The 17942-nt window shown below is 41.9% G+C and overlaps 3 protein-coding genes across 7 annotated transcripts; 2 read left to right on the top strand and 1 right to left on the bottom strand.

Moving 5' to 3' along the window:
- Positions 1–376: 376 nt before the first annotated feature.
- On the bottom strand, positions 377–13930 carry si:ch211-243a20.3 (uncharacterized protein LOC100151507 homolog). 5 transcript variants are annotated; one of them, XM_055906654.1, is made up of 7 exons: positions 13829–13929; positions 13517–13640; positions 11997–12094; positions 9539–9618; positions 2559–2690; positions 2299–2428; positions 377–988 (listed from the first exon to the last, which is right to left on the bottom strand). In XM_055906654.1, exons 3-7 carry the CDS (start codon positions 12068–12070, stop codon positions 664–666), a joined length of 741 nt encoding a protein of 246 aa, XP_055762629.1. In that variant the 5' UTR covers positions 12071–12094; positions 13517–13640; positions 13829–13929; the 3' UTR covers positions 377–663. The 5 variants fall into 5 exon arrangements, with proteins under 5 accessions (XP_055762629.1, XP_055762628.1, XP_055762630.1 ...); XM_055906653.1 differs by having other exon boundaries at positions 13815–13913; XM_055906655.1 differs by lacking the exon at positions 13517–13640 and having other exon boundaries at positions 13829–13930.
- Positions 10104–11754, top strand: si:ch211-243a20.4 (uncharacterized). Its single transcript, XM_055906657.1, has 3 exons — positions 10104–10186; positions 10449–10736; positions 11419–11754. The coding sequence occupies exons 1-3, from the start codon at positions 10123–10125 to the stop codon at positions 11571–11573; spliced, it is 507 nt and encodes a 168-aa protein (XP_055762632.1). The 5' UTR covers positions 10104–10122; the 3' UTR covers positions 11574–11754.
- Positions 12750–17853, top strand: f8a (coagulation factor VIII associated). The gene is made up of 12 exons (XM_055906650.1): positions 12750–12870; positions 13315–13361; positions 13540–13612; positions 13841–14000; positions 15036–15104; positions 15323–15443; positions 15823–15915; positions 16043–16107; positions 16262–16343; positions 16480–16526; positions 17097–17152; positions 17325–17853. The coding sequence occupies exons 1-12, from the start codon at positions 12812–12814 to the stop codon at positions 17404–17406; spliced, it is 954 nt and encodes a 317-aa protein (XP_055762625.1). The 5' UTR covers positions 12750–12811; the 3' UTR covers positions 17407–17853.
- The last annotated feature ends 89 nt before the right edge of the window (positions 17854–17942 follow it).

The following is a 17942-nucleotide window of genomic DNA, read 5'->3' as shown; positions in this document are numbered from 1 at the left end:
GTTTTAATGAGGGCACAAAGTTCGATCCTTATGCCCACAACACATCCACACTCACACAGTATATATACCATCTGGCTTTAGTATTACCCTTTGTGACTACAGCTAACGGGGGAAAAAAGAATGATATCCCAAACGAATAACAGGATAGGGAGTCACCCTTTAAAGTCAGATATCAAAACATAACAGTGTGGCATACAACATCCTCTCCAATAGTAGCATTTTGTTCTATTGTGTACTGATAATGTGGTACTCTAAAATCAATTGTGTGGCGATTGGTTTTGGATCCAATGGTGATCACGCTTCCATGCAAATGACGGAATTATTTTCATGGCCATGCAGCCACAGTTGGCTAGTTCTGAATGAGATGATCAGACAGTTGACACTTGATGAGTTTGTTTAATGAATATATCATTCCTCTCTCATGGGTTGATACACATAACAACTACAGATGCACATCTTTGTTTGTAATGAAGCAGAGACAGAGAATACATACATTTTACATCAACTTTCTACAATAGATATCAGATTTTGATACATTATAATTATTTGCAGACTCTATTTCGTTAATTTCTCGCTCTTTCACCTTTGACCTCTCACTGAACTTAGAACCCTAACACTAACTTTCCTACTATCACACTCCTCCGTAGTCCACAATCCCTCCCGCTATCTCTCACTCGCACTCTCCAGCATCCTAACTTGTCCGTTGTTGTATACTCTCACCCTCCTCCTCCTCACCACCCTAGTCCCCTTCACAGGGACCGCCTTCTTCAAGGTGTACCTCGTCAGTCTCGCTGCGCCACCTCTCATGCTCCGAGGTGGCAGAGCCCTGCTACCGCCACCCCCTCCCTCCTCCCCCTCGTCCCGGTAGCCGTGGCGACGGAGGAATGGTTCCAGGGTTGCTAGGCGATGGGTGAGTTCCGTGATACGCCTGTGCAGCAGAGTGACTTCCCTGAAGAGATCGTTGAGCGACTCGGACAGAGGGCGCACCCTGCAGGACACAAAGAGTAACTTAGCAACAGGCACTTCAAACTGGCAATCAATCACACTTTAAGAACCTGGACAGTAACTTCAAATTATTCATCTGCACTAGTCAATATTTTGTAGAGTCAAAACAGGAACTTAGGAACATCAATCTACAATGTCATTCACACATTGTTGGACAGATTAAATAACTTTATAGGCCTACAACTTCATTATAGAGACATACAGTGCCTTCAAAGTATTCACCCCCTGTCACCTTCTCCACATTTTGTTGTGTTATTTTAAATGAATGAAATTGATTTTTTTCTGGGGTCACAAGCCTACACATACCACATAATGTCAAAGTAGAATTATGTTTTTAGACATTTTTACAAATGAATTACAAATGAGAAGCTGAAATGTCTTGAGTCAATAAGTATTCAACCCCTTTGTTATGATAAGCCTAAATAAGTAAGGAGTAGAGATTTTCTTAACAAGTCACATAATAAGTTGCATGGATCACTCTGTGAGTAATAATCGTTTTAGCATGATTTTTTTAATGACAACCTCCTCTCTGTACCCCAGTGAATTTCAAGCACAGATTCAACCACAAAGACCAGGGAGGTTTTACAATGCCTCGCAAAGAAGGGCACCTATTGGTAGATGGGTAAAATAAAAAAAGCAGACATTGAATATCTTTGAGCACGGTGAAGTTATTAATTACACTTTGGAGTGTGTATCAATACACCTAGTCACTACAAAGATAATACTGCAAAAATGTGGCAAAGCAATTCACTTTTTGTCCTGAATACAAAGTGTTGTGTTTGGGGCAAATCCAATACAACACATTACTGAGTATCACTCTCCATATTTTGAAGCATAGTGGTGGCTGTACCATGTTATGGGTATACTTGTAATCATTAAGGAGTTTTTCAGGATAATAAATAAACAGAATGGAGCTAAGCACAGGAAAAAAACGAGAGGAAAACCTGGTTCAGTCTGCTTTTCAACAGACACTGGGAGACAGTCACCTTTCAGCAGGACAATAACGGAAAACAAGGTAAAATATACACTGGAGTTGCTAGTATTTCTGTATTTAATTTTCAGTACATTTGCAAAAATATCTAAAAACATGTTTTACTTTGTCATTATGGAGTAATGTCTGCAGATGGGGTAAGAAAAACATATATACTTTATCTGTTTTGAATTCAGGCTGTAACACAACACAATTTGGAATAAGTCAAGGGGTATGAATACTTTATGAAAGTACTGTAAAATGGATTTGTACACTCTCTGTTGACCTATACCACAGTAAAGATGTCCCTCTGGTACTCCTACCTGGAGTAGTCAGGGAGCAGGGTGCTGGGCTGAGAGTGGAGTAGGGTCTTGATCTCGTTGAATATGCGTTTTCCCCAGACGTCCAGGACTCTGGTCACACTGCGGACAGTGGTCACGTTCACACTCTCAGCTGCAACCACAATCCCAGAGAAAAGGAAGAAGAGACGTTGTTATGAAAGATCTGTCTGTTTCACTACTGCTTTTTCTTTCCTTGACGTCAACTGAGTAGGCTGGCTGGATGTTCTTATTTATTAGCTTACCTCCCTCCCGGTAGTTCCAGTACCCATAATCCAGTTCGTTCTCCTTGCTAACGGACTGGACCATGGTCGCCATGGCAGCCAGAAGCAGCAGCAGCATCACAGTTTGAGGGGCCATGATGAGAAGACACAGCCCTTTATGAAGAAGAAAAGGAAAACACAACAAGAATGAATTTTAAAAATCTGCCAATTAGCCAAAATCAGTTCACCCGGACATTACAACAATTTGATTATGTTCAGAAGAAATAGGGAAAGTCAGAGACAGAGAGAAGAATCAGAAAGAGGGAGAGAAAGAGAGAGGGTGTGTGAGAGAGAGAGAGAGTGAAGAAAAAGTAGTTTTTTCCACACAAGGCTGCCAACAGTCTCTCCGTGGCCCAGTTAAGAGTTGAAAACAGATCCACGTGCATGTTCACATGTTGGTTTGGTATAGGTAATCTTAATATTACCTATCGCTCTTTGAAAGTCTCTCAAAGTATGTACAAGTATGTTTTCAATACTATGCCTGAAAACAGGTAACAGCCATTCATTTGTGGTAAGGACAGGAGTCAGACAGTCTTATGACCTGTTGGACTGAACAAACTCAATTAGTTTATTTCAAAGCCTGAAGAAAATCTATTTTGTGTGAGGGACAGTGGGGCCTGTGTCTTCAGGACAGTGGTGTGATAGAAGGAGAAGGGCCATGTGTCCAACCAACCAGCAAACAGTTTGAAGACCTTGATTGTATTGTATTGGTTCCAGAAACAAGGCAATATAAAGAGCAGGAAGGGGATTATAGCCATAACGGAGACCATGAGAAGGATTGGTAATCACTTGGAATGGTTTGGATATCTTAGATGATGACTCATGAAAGAAGTCTTGTAAATGACTTCATAAGAGGGTCTCGTGTTGCAGTTGGCACCAGACCAGAGGGAGAATGGAATATACAAATTAACACCTATCCTCACAAGAAACAAGCTTTAAAAGCCATATCATGGCACAAAAAATTGCCAAAGACTCCGGCCACCCGGGACATTGACTGTTCTCCATGCTCCCATTTTGCTACCAGTCACTTTTCAGCCTTGTTTACATGTACATCATACTACCAGCCACGTTTTATGTATGAACCCACTTCAACCACTCCAGTACCCTGCACATTGAATAAGGTACTGGTACTGACCTGTATATACTACCACTCCAGTGTCCCTGCACATTGAATAAGGTACTGGTACTGACCTGTATATACTACCACTCCAGTGTCCCTGCACACTGAACAAGGTACTGGTACTGACCTGTATATACTACCACTCAAATGTCCCTGCACATTGAATAAGGTACTGGTACTGACCTGTATATACAACCACTCCAGTACCCCTGCACATTGAATAAGGTACTGGTACTGACCTGTATATACAACCGCTCCAGTACCCCTGCACATTGAATAAGGTACTGGTACTGACCTGTATATACTACCACTCCAGTACCCCTGCACATTGAATAAGGTACTGGTACTGACCTGTATATACTACCACTCCAGTGTCCCTGCACATTGAATAAGGTACTGGTACTGACCTGTATATACAACCACTCCAGTACCCCTGCACATTGAATAAGGTACTGGTACTGACCTGTATATACTACCACTCCAGTACCCCTGCACATTGAATAAGGTACTGGTACTGACCTGTATATACTACCACTCCAGTGTCCCTGCACATTGAATAAGGTACTGGTACTGACCTGTATATACTACCACTCCAGTGTCCCTACTCATTGAATAAGGTACTGGTACTGACCTGATTATACTACCACTCCAGTACCCCTGCACATTGAATAAGGTACTGGTACTGACCTGTATATACTACCACTCCAGTACCCCTGCACATTGAATAAGGTACTGGTACTGACCTGTTTATACTACCACTCCAGTACACATGCACATTGAATAAGGTACTGGTACTGACCTGTATATACAACCACTCCAGTACCCCTGCACATTGAATAAGGTACTGGTACTGACCTGTATATACAACCACTCCAGTACCACTGCACATTGAATAAGGTACTGACACTGACCTGTATATACAACCACTCCAGTACCCCTGCACATTGAATAAGGTACTGGTACTGACCTGTATATACAACCACTCCAGTACCACTGCACATTGAATAAGGTACTGGTACTGACCTGTATATACAACCACTCCAGTACCCCTGCACATTGAATAAGGTACTGACACTGACCTGTATATACAACCACTCCAGTGTCCCTGCACATTGAATACTGGCACTGACCTGTATGTACTACCACTCCAGTACCCCTGCACATTGAATAAGGTACTGACACTGACCTGTATATACAACCACTCCAGTACCCCTGCACATTGAATAAGGTACTGGTACTGACCTGTATATACAACCACTCCAGTACCCCTGCACATTGAATAAGGTACTGGTACTGACCTGCATATACAACCACTCCAGTACCCCTGCACATTGAATAAGGTACTGGTACTGACCTGTATATACAACCACTCCAGTACCCCTGCACATTGAATACTGGCACTGACCTGTATATACTACCACTCCAGTACCCCTGCACATTGAATAAGGTACTGGTACTGACCTGTATATACTACCACTCCAGTGTCCCTGCACATTGAATAAGGTACTGGTACTGACCTGTATATACTACCACTCCAGTACCCCTGCACATTGAATAAGGTACTGGTACTGACCTGTATATACAACCACTCCAGTACCCCTGCACATTGAATAAGGTACTGGTACTGACCTGTATATACTACCACTCCAGTACCCCTGCACATTGAATAAGGTACTGGTACTGACCTGTATATACTACCACTCCAGTACCCCTGCACATTGAATACTGGCACTGACCTGTATATACAACCACTCCAGTACCCCTGCACATTGAATACTGGCACTGACCTGTATATACTACCACTCCAGTACCCCTGCACATTGAATAAGGTACTGGTACTGACCTGTATATACTACCACTCCAGTACCCCTGCACATTGAATAAGGTACTGGTACTGACCTGTATATACAACCACTCCAGTACCCCTGCACATTGAATAAGGTACTGGTACTGACCTGTATATACTACCACTCCAGTACCCCTGCACATTGAATAAGGTACTGGCACTGACCTGTATATACTACCACTCCAGTACCCCTGCACATTGAATACTGGCACTGACCTGTATATACAACCACTCCAGTACCCCTGCACATTGAATACTGGCACTGACCTGTATATACTACCACTCCAGTACCCCTGCACATTGAATAAGGTACTGGTACTGACCTGTATATACTACCACTCCAGTACCCTTGCACATTGAATAAGGTACTGGCACTGACCTGTATTTACTACCACTCCAGTACCCCTGCACATTGAATAAGGTACTGGCACTGACCTGTATATACTACCACTCCAGTACCCCTGCACATTGAATACTGGCACTGACCTGTATATACTACCACTCCAGTACCCCTGCACATTGAATACTGGCACTGACCTGTATATACTACCACTCCAGTACCACTGCACATTGAATAAGGTACTGGTACTGACCTGTATATACAACCACTCCAGTACCCCTGCACATTGAATAAGGTACTGGTACTGACCTGTATATACTACCACTCCAGTACCCCTGCACATTGAATACTGGCACTGACCTGTATATACTACCACTCCAGTACCCCTGCACATTGAATAAGGTACTGGTACTGACCTGTATATACTACCACTCCAGTACCCCTGCACATTGAATAAGGTACTGGTACTGACCTGTATATACTACCACTCCAGTACCCTGCACATTAAATAAGGTACTGGTACTGACCTGTATATACTACCACTCCAGTACCCTGCACATTGAATAAGGTACTGGTACTGACCTGTATATACTACCACTCCAGTACCCTGCACATTGAATAAGGTACTGGTACTGACCTGTATATACTACCACTCCAGTACCCCTGCACATTGAATAAGGTACTGGTACTGACCTGTATATACTACCACTCCAGTACCCTGCACATTGAATAAGGTACTGGTACTAACCTGTATATACAACCACTCCAGTACCCCTGCACATTGAATAAGGTACTGGTACTGACCTGTATATACTACCACTCCAGTACCCCTGCACATTGAATACTGGCACTGGTACTGACCTGTATATACTACCACTCCAGTACCCCTGCACATTGAATAAGGTACTGGTACTGACCTGTATATTCTACCACTCCAGTGTCCCTGCACATTGAATAAGGTACTGGTACTGACCTGTATATACTACCACTCCAGTACCCCTGCACATTGAATAAGGTACTGGTACTGACCTGTATATACTACCACTCCAGTACCCCTGCACATTGAATAAGGTACTGGTACTGACCTGTATATACTACCACTCCAGTACCCTTGCACATTGAATAAGGTACTGGTACTGACCTGTATATACAACCACTCCAGTACCCCTGCACATTGAATAAGGTACTGGTACTGACCTGTATATACTACCACTCCAGTACCCCTGCACATTGAATAAGGTACTGGTACTGACCTGTAAATACTACCACTCCAGTACCCCTGCACATTGAATAAGGTACTGGTACTGACCTGTATATACTACCACTCCAGTACCCCTGCACATTGAATAAGGTACTGGTACTGACCTGTATATACTACCACTCCAGTACCCCTGCACATTGAATAAGGTACTGGTACTGACCTGTATATACTACCACTCCAGTACCCCTGCACATTGAATAAGGTACTGGTACTGACCTGTATATACTACCACTCCAGTACCCCTGTACATTGAGTAGGGTACTGGTACTGACCTGTATATACTACCACTCCAGTACCCCTGCACATTGAATAAGGTACTGGTACTGACCTGTATATACTGCCACTCCAGTACCCTGCACATTGAATAAGGTACTGGTACTGACCTGTATATACTACCACTCCAGTACCCCTGCACATTGAATAAGGTACTGGTACTGACCTGTATATACTACCACTCCAGTACCCCTGCACATTGAATAAGGTACTGGTACTGACCTGTATATACTACCACTCCAGTACCCCTGCACATTGAATAAGGTACTGGTACTGACCTGTATATACTACCACTCCAGTACCCCTGCACATTGAATAAGGTACTGGTACTGACCTGTATATACTGCCACTCCAGTACCCCTGCACATTGAATAAGGTACTGGTACTGACCTGTATATACTACCACTCCAGTACCCCTGCACATTGAATAAGGTACTGGTACTGACCTGTAAATACTACCACTCCAGTACCCCTGCACATTGAATAAGGTACTGGTACTGACCTGTATATACTACCACCCCAGTACACATGCACATTGAATAAGGTACTGGCACTGACCTGTATGTACTTGCACTCTCGTTTCTTTAACTGTCATCGTAGTTGTTGTGGGGTTTTTATTCTTAATTGTATTTTTTATTCTATTTTCTATTATTATCTACAGTATATTATTATCACTGCAATGTTGGGAAAGGGCTCTCAAGGTAAGAATTTCACCGTACTGTTTTACACCTGTGGTGTCCTGTGCAGGTGGCGAATAAACATTGAAACGTGAAACTTGAATATGGTGGAGCTGTTTCAATAAACATATCAAGAACCAAACAGACAAATGAGACACATGCAGGAAGATAAGGTTCTGTATGTATCCCAGTTAAATTGTCAACGGTAAAACAACAGTGCCACAAACAACTGAAACAAGGCCAACAAACCAATGCATTTGCTGGATGAGAAGCACATTGCGTGTTTTAAATGAGTGAATGAAACAATACTTACACCTTCAGGGAATTAGGTTTAATTTAGCAGGTCCAAATTGTCACTCAATAGAACTTGGTGCCTTCACTTTATTTGAAGTATTATCTCCCCCTTTTCTCTCCTCCACTCTTCCAATGCCCTGGTCTCCTCTTCTTCTTCCCTCTCTTCTCCTCTCTGTCCCTGCAGTAGTAATGTGATTAGCAGGAGAATGTGGCTGGGCAGTGCGGACCCACTTAAGAACTCTTTATTTGTTAACTGTGAGAGGACTGAGGAGCGTACACATCTCACTCTCTCTTCTCTCTCTCCCTCTTTCTCTCTCTCTCTCTCTCTCTCCCCCTCTCTTTCTGGGTTCCAGCTGTTTCCAGACGTACGTGTTCTCTTCATATTCACTTTTCTTTTTAGTCTTCCTGTCATTCCCCCCTTCCCCGCCCCTCTGTTTCCCCATCTCTCTGATGCAGATGGAGGTAAAGAATGATTGTTATCCTATGAGCTATAACATTATTTCAAGAACCCAAAAGTATAACAGCAAATTCTCCACATTTCTCAAATGATGACACATTTCATCCAGCTCTGGTTATCGTCCAAGTTCAGTCCAATACATCAACTGACCAAATCCAGGTGAATACCTTCCATACTGTTGACAGTGGATTTGCCCTGCCAGGTAAAAGAATGCAAGAAAGTGATTTAAGGTCAGAGGGGAGTTAGAGATAGATAAGGAGAGGGGGAATGGTATGAAATAGAGTGAACATCATTTTTATTCACTGGTATCCAGATGTTATTTCTGTTCTCTCTCTCTCTCTGAGTCTGTTTTTGTGCAGTGGCTGCTGTGAGGTCAGAGTTGGCTTCTAGCTCTGCCAATGAAAGGGGGATGACAGGGGAAAGAGTTTGTAAAAGAAGGGAATAGAGAGAGAGGGAAGAAGGGAAGTGGGGAAGAGGCATAGGCACGTGCAGAGGTGTTGCAATGCTGTGCAGTTCTTCCTTCCACACTGACTGAGAGCATTAGTTGAGGAGAAGTCAAACGGATGTACATTCACCTGGTTTTCATTAACATAGACAATTTGTCACCTCCCACAAATTCCATTCTCTCTTTCTCAGATGTTTTCCTCTCTCTCTCTCTTTCATCTGAAGGGCCAGACTCTCATTTAGTGCTCACGTGTGGTTTGAACTTCAACTCTGGGTCTCTCCAACACTGTCTCACAGTGGAGGAAACTCAACACTGCATCTGGGATGGATCTGGTGAGTGACGTAACAAACACAATAATAACACAGTAGCTGCCTGTGGTATCACAACAAAACATACACAAGAATACATACTGTAATAACTTTACTTTTTGGACATTCCCTGTCTGCTGTAAATGCTTCATGCTTTCTTTCATAATCTGTTTATAGCCTATGCGTCCTAGATCAGTACAGTATCTTGGTCATTCTATCTCTGATGGTTGGGGATTTTACAAGGCTCACATTAATTAATACTTTGAGGAAGTAGCCAGGGCAAAACAGGAACCCCAGTATTGCGACCTCTCTGAGGCCAAGACTAACAGATATACACATACACATTCTGGGCAATCTGAACAGGGGAAAGGCTAAGAGCGACACTCATACACTGTTTGGGAAATTCGACGAAATCCTTCCAATACTGATACAGGTATTCCTATCTCAAGTGACCACAGAGAAATAGAAACAGAGGGGAAAATAGAAACATAGGGGGAAAAACGAAACTTTTGGTGTCTCTTCAAAATGTGCTTCTGGATGGTGGGAGTTCTGTGTGTGCTGATGTGTTTGGGAAATCATCAGGCTCAAGGTAAGGGTATTTAATTAACAAAACATTTAAATACCAATACCATGATACTGTTGAAAGTCATTTTTTCATGTTAGAAGTTAGAAATGTCATGATAGAAATTCCTGTTGTCATTTACAGAATTGTCTTTTCTCATCAACATTGTATATCAATGTATTTTTAGCGGGATATATCAAAGTATTGCAAATCAATACATAAGTAAGTTGCGTATTTGGTTCTTCGATGTCAGATTGAGCCTTACTCTACATCCCCCTGTGTAATTTAGAAGCCAACCCAGCCATCTCCATGCCGGACAGAATCAGAGTGGCTCTGGCAGGAGAAACGGTCCATTACAAACTCAGAGTGACCATCCCAATGAATCAGAGCTCCAGCGACTTAGTCTGCTCTGGGCCTCCAGACCAAAAGAAGATAAAAGAATGGAATATTCTATTTTCTCCTGAAACAAAAACAAGAATATTTAATTGGGAAATAACAGCATATAACAGTTCGTACTCAGGAGAGTATAACTGTAAGTATAAAAATGTGGAGATCTTCTGGACCCTTCTGGTGAAAGGTGAGTGTGTGGTAGAAGAAGAAGAAAATTAAGGGATGATAGAAAGATAACAGTTAGTCAGTTAGTGAAACTTCTGTTAACCACATGTTGAGTAACAGGAATTGTTGACATGATAGTGAAAACACAATCCCTTTTTAAAAGGGACCTTTTTTGGTACAAATACTGTAGATGTCAGCTGAATGTCAGATGCACGCCACCATCAACAACACGCATGATTGGCATCATGAAAATAAAAAGCCCTCTAACTCTTTTTTTTCACTTGACATTAATCTACTTCCAACCAAAGTGTTCAGCCATTGACTGACACCGGACAAACTCGAATGGTACTGTTTATTGTCTCTGTATCTCTGTGTCTCTGTATTTGTCTCTGTGTCTCTGTATTTGTCTCTGTCTCTCTGTATATGTCTCTGTCTCTCTGTATTTGTCTCTGTGTCTCTGTATATGTCTCTGTCTCTCTGTATATGTCTCTGTGTCTCTGTATATGTCTCTGTCTCTCTGTATTTGTCTCTGTCTCTCTGTATATGTCTCTGTCTCTCTGTATTTGTCTCTGTCTCTCTGTATTTGTCTCTGTCTCTCTGTATTTGTCTCTGTCTCTCTGTATATGTCTCTGTCTCTCTGTATATGTCTCTGTCTCTCTGTATATGTCTCTGTCTCTCTGTATTTGTCTCTGTCTCTCTTTCAGACGAGGGGTACTGGCAGCCTTACTCTGGTTTCAGCCTTTTCATCGTGTTGGGGGCTCTTACCACAGGCCTTCTCATCTTCAGTGTGATCGGCTCCATATATGTGTTCAAAAGCCAATGGGTAAGAGATTTGAGAAAGGTTTGGTGGAGGTTTTGAAACCCTGTATATTTTTGTACCCTTCTGTTGTGGTTGATATGTTGTCATTGTATCAGTCCGTGTTTGTGTGTTAACTTGTGATTTCCAGGGTCAATTTCTATTGAAGAATGGAAGTACCGGTAGTGGAGTAAGCAGAAGGAATAGAGGGGAGAATGAAGAGGAGGAGGAGAACAGTAAAACATCAGTGAATGCAGCTGCCTCTGCTTCAGTTTACGCTGTAAGCATGTCTCTCTGTCTCCATTGACTTGCTGTAACTATATCACATTGATTTTATGAGTTAAACAACAAAAATAATCACCTTGACACATGTCAAAGCTGTGTGTGGGTCATCAAAAGAATGTCATCAACAAAGATTCACTGTTTTGATTAACTTTCACATCCACTGTAGGCCCTATGTAATCCACAAGAATGAATGTGTCTCACCTGGAACTCCCTCCTCTCTCAGAGTCTAGAGTCTCGGCCAGCATCTGTCTATGAGGTCTTGACCTCAGGAGCATCAGCAGCAGCAGTAAACCGTGAATCTGTCCAGAGGAAAGTCAAAGCAAAGAGAAAGTCAAAGGAATCGGTCAGTGTGAACATACACTAACCAGGAAATATAAATTACTAAAGCCTTGGTTTTGTCATTCCAGATATATTATATTTAATTGTATTCTATTTTTCTACTATATTCTATTCCCCCAAATAGATATGAGTAGACCTATAGCTACCAATAATGTTGATAAAGACCTGTTCGAGTTAATGAGGATGCTACTGTCCTGACCTCTCTCCCACTCTCCTCCTACAGATGGAGAATGCAACGCCGCAAGGGGAAGGAATATTTGAATGCGTCTATGAGAATTTCTGACCTACTGGCATCTGCACTGTGTTTGGAAATCTATATGCCTCTATTTTCCTGCCTTTGCAATCTCTCTTGTTCTTTTACACAGACCTAAAATCACGTATGTATTTTACCCTGCAGCTTCGTGACTTCTGTTGAAAATAAACTGCTGTGTCTCTGGTTGTTATCATCACGGAATGTCTCTGGTTGTTATTTTGTCTAATTAACAGATATCTGCAATATGTCAGATTCATTTTAGCGATAGATTTTGCAAACTGAACCCCTATACTCCAAAATCCCACCATAATAAGGTTGTATCCAATGAGACTTTTAGGCTATTTTGAGTAAGAACCAATCGAAACGCGTCTCCCGTCTCTATTTCCTGGTTAGGTTTATTTACGTTTTTCATCTATTGTTGACCATGGCAGCGGAGGGGGACTTTCTGATGAGATATCGTGCTGTATCAAATAAATTGAAAAAGTACGATTTATTACGTTCTTGGTTTTGTTTTAGGTACCCATTCGAGTGACTATGTGTAATGCATGATCGTCTAATCTTTTGAATTGCGAGTCAGGATTTCACAGCTAACGTTAGCTAGCTAACGGTGGCCAGCTAAACTTGCTGTCAGTTCCATGGGTCCAAAGAAAAGCCCCAAAAGCGTTTTATTTCTTTTTTTAAAACAATTTTTACCATGTTTTGGCTAATCTCATTAACTAGCTGGCACTAGATATTTAGCTAGCTGTTTCAAATGAATCCTCGTCCCTGAATGATAATGATTGTTTAGCTAACGTTAGTTTTCTAGCGTTGTAGCTAATCAGGTACTAGAGCAGTGGTGAGTAGGCTAACGGTAACTAGCTAACTAAACATGTCGGACATTCTGTTGTCTCTACTGGCTTAGTTGTAATTTCACTTTGTCCATCTTAGACGTTTTCTTCGGAAACCCAATGTAGCAGAAGCAAGTGAGCAGTTTGGTGAGTAACTAATGTTTCCTGGAAAAAAATATGACTAATAACCATGTTTCTAACATATCAGCAATTCATTCATATGTTCATGTTTTCAGATGATGACCCCTACTATTAAGTACACCATTTGCACATTTCTGTTGATTATGTGGCTTGCATCTCACCCAGTATTTCTGCTTGGCTGCAGGTCAGTTGGCTAAAGAGCTGAAGCAGCAAGACTGTCTTCAGTATGCAGCCTTCTGTGACCTTGCAATGGCAAGGCAAGTCTCCATCTCTAACTATTGCCCCCTAATCAGAACATAATGTTTGCCCTTATTAATATCATACAGACATGGGTAGCATAGAATGATGGATCAATATTGCCCTTTCTCCTCCATTGTAAGTATCCTACAACCAACATTATTTCCTACTATCTATTATAATGTAAATTAGATATCTCACATAACAATATTTAATCTATACCTGTTATATCCTACCTGAACCCACAGGTGTGAGCAGACTCTTTTCAATGCTCCTGGGGAGGCCCTGGCCCTGACCGATGCTGCCCGGCTCTTCCTGCTCTCTGAGAAGGAGAACAGAGCACTACAAGCCCCAGGCTTCGACGAGCACCTGCAGGCCGCACTCAACTGCTACAGCTTTGCCATCAAGGTAAAAAAGACTACAAATGTTTGACATAATAGAATAGAGATACACAAACAAGTCATAAGTTAAAGGTCACGAACAGTCAAAATCATGTTTTTCATGAAATTTGATGATATTTGGATAAAACCAGATCAAAGTATGAAACATGACTGTTGCTTCTACATTAGTAGAATAAAGTTACTGGTCTCCTCCCCCATGTCAAACACTTTTATTTCAGGAGGCGGGATTATTATCGGGATAGGGGGACAGCACGTGTGATGTCACATGTTTGCAGAGGGGCATGGTTTATATACAGTAGCTAGATAGCTACTTTACTGGTGCAAAATTTGACTGTAGGGTGTCAGCAAATATAATTAAAAGGTTACTCTTCATCTATGTCAAAGATACTTCCATCTGTGCCTGGTGTTAGCTAGTTACTGTATAGCTTGGTCTTCAGCCAGCATGGAACAAAAGGGGAGGGGCATTCAAAACTCTGACGCAATTGTCATGTCAACACATCCGTCCGTGCTGCTGTGAACTGCATCACAAGAGACATAGATGTATAAAAAATATTTTTAAAAACACATGTAATTTCAATGTTGTATTGAGTTGCTTTACGTTTCACCAAATTAGCCTGAGATGATTTAACTGCAACACTGCTCACTGCATCCACGTTTGTTGACAGAGGCGTTTCAAAGAGCTGCCAGTCAAGGCGAGCTCATGAATATAAGCTTCCCTATTAAACCAGATGGAACTGACTGACATAAAGTGAGACAAAAGTGAGCTCAGCATTCAGTCTAGTTTAACCAGGCTTGGTGAACAACAGCTGTGAACGGGAAAATGATCAATCAGAATATCTGTATTGGTTTTGCTAGGGCATTTAAATGATAATCTAATCCTCTTTAGTTAATTGTTGAATCCATCTGAAATAACAGCTACAAAGAGATAGACCAAGCATCTGGAGAATTTACCATACATACTAACAACCCATTTTCCCTGGCCTTTCCCCTAGAGTCCTCTGGAGACAGTAGTATAATGCTGTGTTTTACAAATCTGTTTCAGGTTTACATTGAGATGAACCAGCCTGTCATGGCCGCCAGTCTATCTCTGGAACTTGGCAATGCCCTCAAGGTAATGGACCAAACTGATCACAAAAGATAGATTGGCAACCATTCCTCTTCTATGTCAGTCTGTGTGGTGAATTAAGATCATATGATCATCCTTCTCATCCTCTTTCTCTCTTTTTTTCTCTCTGTTTCTCTGTCTTCTGTTCTCTCCCCTCCCTCCCGCTCTCCCTTCTTCTCCCTCTCTCTCTTCCTCTTCCTCTCTCTTCTCATCTTTGTCTATAGGAGATGAACAGACCAGGTGAGGCCATCGTTCACTACCAGAGAGCAGCAGAACTACAGACACAGCAGCCCATTGAGTCTCTGCTGTCTATGGGAGAGATGGCCACCTGCAAAATACTCACCCGTGAGTACAGTGGCGGGATGTGTGGGGGTTGATGGGTCTGGACCATAGGTAAAGATTTGTGTTATTCTTTGTTTTCAACTCCGTATTGATCTCCGAGCCAGGAAAATGGGTTATGGTATGGGGATTACCTGCATGTGGTCCAGATGTCAGTTGAAGCATATAAATGTGTTGGGGACTAGAGTATAGCAGGGTTGTGGTCAAGACCATGTCAATTCCAATAAGTTGCTTTGGACATGGAATTTCTCCAGAGGAGTGCAATTCAATTTCTGAATTTACTGGAATTGATATTGAACTGACTCCAACTCTGGTGTGTGTGTTTCTAATCCTAACAACAACATCATGATCCTGTAATAGACATTGTCTGTTCGGTGTGTGTCAGGTGACTATGACGGCGCGCTGGCCGTGCTGACAGAGATGCAGCTGATGTGTCAGGAGAGGGGACTGCAACTGCCCGGCACCAGCACCCCCGTTGGTGAGGACATAATGGACTGGCCCAACACTTGTGGCTAACTCATCACTTCCTGTCTTAAAGCGGGAAGTTCATTAACTATTCTGAAACTGATAACAGTATGCTTTTCGTCTGCTCATTGTCTTCTTAGGTGCATTTCTGGACATTGTGGCCAAGTGTGAGATTTCCAGAGTACTTTTGCTGATGCTGCTTGAGGTAAGCACAGCCTACCGAAGATTGTTGTCCCCTCTTATACCATTACATTTCACTTGTATTCAATTCCTTCCTACAAACACTTACAGATGATTTATCACTGCTAAATTGCATTATCTCTCTGAAAGCTGTGAACGAATGTTAATGTCTTTTGCAGCCTCCTCCCCAGAAGTTGTTGCCAGAGCATGCCCAGACCCTGGAGAGATACGCCTGGGAGTCGTTTGACCCTCATAGTCAGGGTAACTACGCCACAGCCATTATTCTAACCTGACTGACCTTAAACACTCATACACACAACACTAGCAAGGTTGGGATGGGGAACAAAGTTCATAATTATATATTGTTAAACATGTATTTCCAACCCTCTCATTGTAGTGACTTTCCTACCTGAGAATGTATTCCTGCTCCTGCAGTCAGTTGTGGTATGTGGCATATTTCCTTACTAGACGATATCACACACAATAGCTATGTATTGGCTCTTAATGTCCGGGTGAGAAGGTCAAGTGTCACATGAGGATTAATATGAGCATAATTGTAGGACTGAGTCAACTTTAAAGCAAGAATCCATCGTTGCTACATCTTATGAATGAATGGTATATACCCATTGATTCTTGAAGAATATAACTTTGTAAATGCCTCATGAGCTTAGTTCAACTGTCGTACCCCATCAGAACGCAAAATAGAAGCTTGTTTTACTCCAATGTTTGTAAACAATGCAAATGTAAACCAGAATTGTACAGCCTAACAACATGGTTAAAACTATAATGTTGATCTCATGGATGGTCAGCCCTTGCATCCATAGCTCTGTATATGAATTAGAGTGGTTATGTTTCTCCAGGCCCATCCCTCAGCATTTTACAGAAACAAAGGCAGGGTGACGCTTTGTTATTGTTTTGATTGAAGGATTCTAGCTTTATGCGGATCTATATTCGTGGTTATGCTGGGCTTTCAAAGTCTTAAGTCTATAACAGTCTATCATTGTGTTGTTGCAGATGGCCTGTCAGGAAAAAGACACCGAGTCCCTCAAGTCTCTTCAACCTGAACTCTGGTAAGCAAAAATAGAATCTCAGCCATGTGTTAGCTATTTAGCTCCAATACACATTTCAATTGAGTTTTTTTCCTTATGGTTTTCTCATTGATGTCTTGTCTCTAAATTATCAAGAACATTTCTGTAGACTGTAAGGAAAATGGACAGTAAATTCTTCTTCTTCATGCTTCAGGCCTCTTCTATCAGCAGAGCAGAACCACCTCCTTCACCTGGTGGTGCAAGAGCGGATCACCCCCTCTGGACAGGGGATTTAGTACAGTCCAGATCAACTCACTACACCCCCTCGGAATGACACAAAATGGAACATTCCTGTCTCTGTCTTGGTCTGTTGTAGGGCCTCTTGAATAATGTTTTGGTGGGGTTGCATTCACAAACACATTTTGCGTCTTTTCTAAAAATGTGGGAACCGGACCAAGCATGTCATTGTGAAGGACATACTGTACATCTTACTGCATCCCCTGTTATGCTTATTAGTGGTCGCAGGATTGCTCTCGTGGTGAAGTCTTGCATCAAATAGTTATTTATTGGAAATATGTTGAATAGATGAAATATGAATGAAAAATATGCTTTTTTTGTAGCGTTTTTATTTTGTTAATAAATTGTATAGTCTGAACACACATGGCTTAAATTCCAATGTAATTACAAAACAGAATCCCTCTACTGCATTATAATAAATGGTGATATTACATACACCACATTGACCTCTGTTCCTGGTTTACCTTTTTCACTTGTACAAATTAAAATGTACTTTGATATAGCAGCCAACCAAAACTCAGAATCACACACATGA

The sequence above is a fragment of the Salvelinus fontinalis genome, chromosome 40, assembly GCF_029448725.1.
Source record: "Salvelinus fontinalis isolate EN_2023a chromosome 40, ASM2944872v1, whole genome shotgun sequence".
Classification (NCBI taxonomy): Eukaryota; Metazoa; Chordata; class Actinopteri; order Salmoniformes; family Salmonidae; genus Salvelinus; species Salvelinus fontinalis.
Note: the sequence above shows the minus strand (reverse complement) of the source record. Positions and strands in the feature narration are given on the sequence as shown.